The sequence below is a fragment of the Euprymna scolopes genome, chromosome 17 (genome assembly GCF_053919585.1).
Source record: "Euprymna scolopes isolate OS-2025 chromosome 17, ASM5391958v1, whole genome shotgun sequence".
Lineage (NCBI taxonomy): Eukaryota > Metazoa > Mollusca > Cephalopoda > Sepiida > Sepiolidae > Euprymna > Euprymna scolopes.
Genome location: NC_136498.1, coordinates 94,371,501 through 94,378,938, shown reverse-complemented (window position 1 = coordinate 94,378,938; position 7,438 = coordinate 94,371,501). Strand labels below are relative to the sequence as shown.

Below are 7,438 nucleotides of genomic sequence, written 5' to 3'. Positions count from 1 at the left end.
GCAATAAATTGTTTCCGTTAGCGTATTTTTTATTTAAAGACGCTACAGTTTATATATATAGAGAGAATATTTATTTTACAATTTTTTTTAGGGGAGATAATTGTCATGTGTTCTTGACTTTTTTATTATTTGTTTTACGGGTCTAAGGGAGGTAATTGATCTAACTTAATTCATTAAAAAAAAAAAAAAAACAATTGTAATCTATTTTTACTAATGAGTAATTTTTAATAATTTAAGGTGGTTTATATTTATTAAATTTAAACCAACGTTTATGATTACATGTCAGAAGCTCGTGTCTTGAATTTAATAGTTTGGTTGTACTTTTTATATCTTCATATTTTAAAATTTTTTGTACATTGTGCACAAAATTTATCTCCTGGTTTATATGATTTGCAAGTCTCAATTATTTGCCATTTTAAGTTGAAAGAAATATTGCTTCTACTAAATCAATATTTACCAAAAATGAAAAATACTATAATGAAGCCCTTAAAAACTCTGGATATAATTCACAAATTAAATTCATAAATGAAAATTATAGAAACATAAACTGCATTAAAAATAAACCTATTAAGAGCGTAATAACATATAATATGGCAATGTCTTCCCGTATACGAGTTAAGAAAATAACCAAGAGACAAAAAAAGATAAAAGCAAACTACAAATATTAGATAATAATACAAATAAACAGCAAACTAAAACCCGTAAACGTAAGAATAGACACAAGGAGATCCTATGGTTCAACTCCCCCGTATTCCAAAAACCTAGAAACAAACATAGCCAGAGAATTTTTTAAAATATTAGATAAGAACTTTAAAGCCCCCATAGATATAATAAAATTTTCAATAAGAACACAATTAAAGTCTCTTACTCTACTATGCCTAACCTTCATCAGAAAATAATTAGCTCTAATAATAAGAAAATTAATAAACTACAAAATACAACTATACAAAATACATCGGACTGTAACTGGAGAAGAAAAAATAAATGTCCCCTACAAGGCTCATGTAAAATTAAAAATGTTATCTATAGCTGCACAGTATCAAAAACTCCAAATCTTCAAGAACCTATTAACAGCCATAACTCAACTACCAGATTAAATAATAACACCAACTTAAATCAATCTACCGATCAATTACTAATAAACCCACCACATAATAATCCAACAATAGACCTAACGGAAAATAATCACAATAATCAAGAGATAATATATATTGGTTCCACATCTGGCCTAATAAAACATAGAATTTCAACGCACAAACATTCTTTTAAAAATAACTCTCTATCAAACCAAACTACTCTATCCAACTATATTTGGCAACTAAAAAACAGCAATATTTCTTTCAACTTAAAATGGCAAATAATTGAGACTTGCAAATCATATAAACCAGGAGATAAATTTTGTGCACTATGTAGAAAAGAGACCCTAAAAATTTTAAAATATGAAGATATAAAAAGTACAACCAAACTATTAAATTCAAGACACGAGCTTCTGACATGTAATCATAAACGTTGGTTTAAATTTAATAAATATAAACCACCTTAAATCATTAAAAATTACTCACTAGTAAAAATAGATTACAATTGTTTTTTTTTGTTTTTTTTAATAAATTAAGTTAGATCAATTACCTCCCTTAGACCCGTAAAACAAATAATAAATAAAGTCAAGAACACATGACAATTATCTCCCCTAAAAAAATTGTAAAATAAATATTCTCTCTCTATATATAAACTGTAGCGTCTTTAAATAAAAAATACACTAACGGAAACAATTTATTGCACGAGCGTCGCCCTTTTAAAATTCATCATTCAATAAAATAAAAAGCTATAGCAAACATCTAAATGACTACTTTAAACACAGTTCCTGATTTCAAAAAAAGAAAAACTAAAAGGTAACTATCTCTATATATTTTTAAATCAAATTTATTATGTAAATTCAAAAATATATATTTTTTCTACTCATTTCTATCTCTAACCCATATTAATTTTCTTATAAATTTTAAATCCAAACCTTTTATTTCAATTTTTTCAGATTCATCTGCCTTACTTTTAATGCTAGGTTTATTTATGGTGTCTTTTAAATTCAATAAAAATCCTCCTAAATTTGCTGATGAGGACCAAAAAAACTATATATAATTGTTCTACATAACTTCATGTATACCACAATAAAAAGCACGGATTTCCGAAACGATCGTACAGATAATTGATTTTGTTGGTGTTCCTTCTTATGAAACTGATTTTTAATTTAATTAAAATTTGATTTTTAAATTAAAAATTTTTTTTTTAATTTTTAAATTATAAATCACATTACTTAATATTGAATTAGCTCTAGGACATTTAATTATCGAGCTTATTATATATCTAAATTACAACGAGCACTTTCTATTTCCTGTATTTTAATTAAACTAGTAATTTCACTGTTACATTAAAATACACTTAGCTCTTTAGACTATTGTTCTAATCTCCTTTAAATTATATATATATATACATATATATATATATATATATATATATATATAAATAAAAGTTACAATAAGTTTACTAAGGTAATCAAAATGGTAAACTTAAAATATATTATAAATATTAAAGAGTTAATATTTACAAGTAAAATAAACTCAGCCAGATATAAAAAGAATAATTTGTTCATATATATATATATATATATATATATATATATATATATATATCATTCAACCATGGTAGTCTGAAATTGAATGCATCGAGACACATTCAAACCCCCACCACTAATTCCGTTCGCAACCAAATTTCAAACAGGTTATATAGCTGGATAGAACACCTCATTAGTTACATTTTGAAAAAATTTTTTCGAAAATTGGTTCAGTAGAAAAAAGTTACAACAAGATATGTGGGTTCATAAACAGGAGAGTAAGTACATAAGTGACTAACGCTTTTTTTGTTTTTTTTATTTTGCATAACTTTTTTTGTATATAAATATTTTTTACTGCGGTTTTGCCAATATGACATGTTAGCGTAACGGTTAGAGTACCGGGGGTCGGTGGAAAGATTTTAGGTTCAATCCCGTGTATCGTTTTCTTTATAATTAAAAAACCGAACTTTTTTTTAATAACTAATTTTTTTTAACACTTTTTATGATTTTATAGCAAAACATGGTGAATTTATCGATTAAAAATATTAGTGAATTCTATGATATACATATTCTTTGAATGAACTCAAATTTTTCGTTATCACATTTGATGAAAAATGTAGTCCCATTTTGGCAATGCGTCTAACCAATGATGCTTTTGAACCCGCGACCAGCACTGCACTGCGATGTCATCAGCATCAGCCTGGGCATAAATATTCCTATATTCCCATATTTAATAATCCTTTAAAAGAGGATTCAGCATACAGTTCCATAGTAAAGGTGATAAAATCCCACTTTGGGGGGTTTATTTAACTACTTCCCTTTTAACAGTTGCCCTCAGTAGTTCTACTTGAACTGTTCTGTGCCTCACCATATACTCAATCCATCGGATGAGTACTGGTGGCACATTGAGTTCTCGTAGCGACTTGAACATACTACTGAAGGGTATGTTGTCAAAAGCTCCAACGATATCTAAAAAGACAGCGAGTGCCATCTTTTTTATTAGTTTACACTCTATACAGATCACGAATTCATGAACCGCAGTCTCGGTAGAGACCCTGGCTCGGAACTACTGTGATTGAATGATAAATATTGCATAAATGTGTGTTTGAGAGCTAATTTGTTTTGACAATCATTAATAAATATTATAAATTTATATATTAATATAATAGCAATGCCTGGAAAAATCATGGATTATATGGAAAAATGCGCGCATGAAAAGTAATATTCTTAAGATTTTATTAAACCTGGAAAAGTAAAGGACAAGAAATTCAACCTGGAAAAGTAAAGAACAAGATATTCTAGTAAAGTAAAAAATAAGAATTTTTTAGACTTAAAATATTGCAGCTAAAAATAAAATTTGAATATTGATAAATATTTTATTTATTATTTGCATATGTTGTTGTTTATTGTTGAGTTAGAAAGAATTAAATGATCCTAATTATGATATAATAAAATTATTAATTTTTATGTAAATTATAAAATTATTAATTCCATCTACTAACTAACTAACTAATGAATTAATTTTATTCAAACAATTTTCACTACATAAATATATGCAAATAATAGGGGGAAATAAGTTCAATCCAGCGACTGACACGCTTTCTAACTCAACAATAAACAACAACATATGCAAATAATAAATAAAATATTTATCAATATTCAAATTTTATTTTTAGCTGCAATATTTTAAGTCTAAAAAATTCTTATTTTTTACTTTACTAGAATATCTTGTTCTTTACTTTTCCAGGTTGAATTTCTTGTCCTTTACTTTTCCAGGTTTAATAAAATCTTAAGAATATTACTTTTCATGCGCGCATTTTTCCATATAATATATATATATATATATATATATGTAAATATATGTGTGTGTGTGTGTGTATATATATATATATATATATATATATATATATATATGTAAGTTCATTCAAATTAACCCTTTTTCGGGGTCAACGGCCAACTAGCACTGTTTGCATTTGTGTATGTGTGTGTTCGGGTGGAGAGGGCTCCCGTAAGCCGTGTTGAAGGCAACCTTTCTAGAAGAAGCAAATCTCCTATTTAAAAAACCATAAAGCGGGGACCAGTACCCGCATTAAGCTGGTCTGCAGTTTAATTTGTTGCTGGCTATCTTGCTCTTTCTTGTTGCTGGATCTCAACATTTTGAACTGAGAGAGAGACTTAGCTGTCGTATAAAGCTAAGACTCTGTAACATCATCTGTGTGTAGATACTCCCTCAGGGATTTGTCTATAAAAATGGTCCTGTGGCGAGAGATGTCATTTTTGGGCTCATGGCTTTAAGTGTCTGCGGGGGTGATACTCGTCTGACAAGACGTTGCAATCATCATATATGTATGTATGTATATATATGTATGTATATATATATATATGTGTCTGTATATATATATGTGTGTATATATGTATGTATATATGTATATGTATATATATGAGTATATATATCTATGTATATATGTATATTTATATATGTATATTTATATATGTATGTATATATGTATATACATATATATAGGTATATACATATATATATGTATATACACACACACACACATATATATATATATATATATATATATATATATATATATATATATATATATATATATATATTTAAAAGAGTGTAGCCATCAACAATTGTGGGTTTTTCAGACTTTTATCATTCTTTATTTTACGATATTTGTATAACATGTTTCAAGCCTTGTTCAGCTCTCTTCAGATATTTTCATATAAAGTTTTTTTATTAAATTGAATGTTTGAAATGTCATTTTGGAAAACATTTTAACTCTGACAATACTGATTGTATTTTTCAGAGAAATGCCAGTCTCAGGCCTTTTGTCACTAATAGTCAGTGTGTTGAGTGAATGAAAGTAGTGTCATTGACACTACTTTCGTTCACTTTCAGCATTTTGACAATTATGAAAATTTAAAGAGGGGTTCGGTTCACTTAATTAAAATCTAATTGCTTCAAAAAAAAAAAAAAAAGAAACAACTAAATTTCCAATTTTTAAGCCAGGTTTTTTCACTGTAAAGTAACAATTAGATTCCACATTTTTAACCGATTACATGTAAACAGCCTAGAAAAATAACTGCAAAATATTAATAAAAACGCTTTAATTTAGATATTAGAATGGGAGACCATTTAGCTATGTAGGTTTTAGGATCAAAACTGCTAATTAATCATATTTCAGCGACATCTGTATTTTTCTATGACATCTATTGTTAGTTATAAAGATTGAAATGTCTTTCAAATATAATACCTAATACCGGCTGTATATTGGTAACACTGATCTCTCTCAGTTTTTAGTGTACAGTGGAAGGATACAATAAAAAAAACTTTGTAAGTAGTCCTTAGAACCAACCCACATTTATGTATATAGTATAAATGAATGAAAGCTAAATCTTTAAAATATAATATTGTATTTGAAAAAGACTTTTAGTAATTAATTAAAGTCTGGTTCTATCGGATTAGTCTGTCTGAAGATACTGGTTTCCTGAACTAAAATACACCAATCATTGATATTATTGTTTTTCCTTTCCTTTTGCAAAACTCAATCATGTTTGGCAAACCAAAAACAAAACAACATTCCTCTACAAAACAACCAAGCCAACATAATTAAAGAAAAAAATTGCGGTTCTTTTTAAAAAAAGTCGGCTTAATTAAATACAAAAATATAGAAAAATAAATACTCGTCATGGAACAGATGTCATATTTCAAAAGTCATATAAATTGAACAAGTAGTTTTTTATTTTATAGGAAATCAATTTTTTTACGATTTTTAGCAATTTTAATAGTAAATTGTATTCATTACAAAGCTGATCTTGATCTCAGTAGTTCTAATTGAGTTGTCTCACTCTTATTTATAAAACATGGCGAATCAAAAATAGTGTCTTGCTTCGTAATACAATTTGATTTTCTTAGTTAAAAATAAAGCTACTTGATCAATTTATATGATTTTTGGAATATGACGTCTTTGTTCTGTGATGGGTGCGTACATCATAAAGATTTGTCTGTACTTTCTGTATTTTTACTCTTTTTTTATTAAGTCGTATTCTAAATAAGAATCAAAATCGAGCAATAATTGATTAGTGACATTCTATTTCAAATGAAATACATCTTAAAACATAACAGCAGTAATAAACTATCATCATGGGAAAATAATTTTCAATAGTTAAAAAAAATAAAAATAGACATTTTGAGAATATAATTTACTGTCTTTTAAGAAATGAAACATAGTTTTCGTTACAGACAGACACTAAATCAATATTATAAAAAAGATGCGTTCGGTTACATGAAATGTTAAAACTTGGTTAAACAATAAAAGTCACTTACCTAATAGAATAAATTTTGTTTCCTGTCATTCTTATTATATTGTATTTTTAGTTGTGATGTTTGACCTTTTTTTTTTCAGTATGAAATAAATTTTGCTAGTTTATAGTTTCTTGGCGTTGATTTTGTTTTGTTCTGTACTGACTGTGTAATGGTTTATCCAAGTCCATGACAGTCATAGCAAGCAAACTATTTCTTTCCTTTTTTCTCACACAATGACTTTGCAGCCAGGTAATTTCCATTCAAAAGTGATACACATAAGAACGGTAAGTACAAATATTTCTTCCTGTCGTAATAATACTATGGATCTACCCAGGACTTCTGGAACTGCTAATTAAACGACTTACTGTATATACGAAATTAGAGGAGGCATCTTTAAATGAAATTAACTTCTAACTGATCAAAGCGCATCTAACAAAAGAAACAATACAGAAATGGTAAAAAAAAAAAAATCCTTTTAACTTGCTTTATGATAAAATAAAACCTGTTTTCAA

General features: G+C 27.2%; 1 protein-coding gene across 1 annotated transcript in view; it reads right to left on the bottom strand.

The window, feature by feature from the left end:
• LOC145296849 (uncharacterized) overlaps positions 1 to 7,230 on the bottom strand; it is a 156,770-nt gene extending 149,540 nt beyond the window's left edge. Inside the window, exon 1 of the mRNA XM_080142980.1 lies at positions 6,948 to 7,230. Coding sequence (XP_079999106.1) covers positions 6,948 to 6,976 — 29 coding nt within the window. The 5' untranslated portion in view covers positions 6,977 to 7,230. The remainder of the gene's footprint in view (positions 1 to 6,947) is intronic.
• Between the last annotated feature and the right edge of the window lie 208 nt (positions 7,231 to 7,438).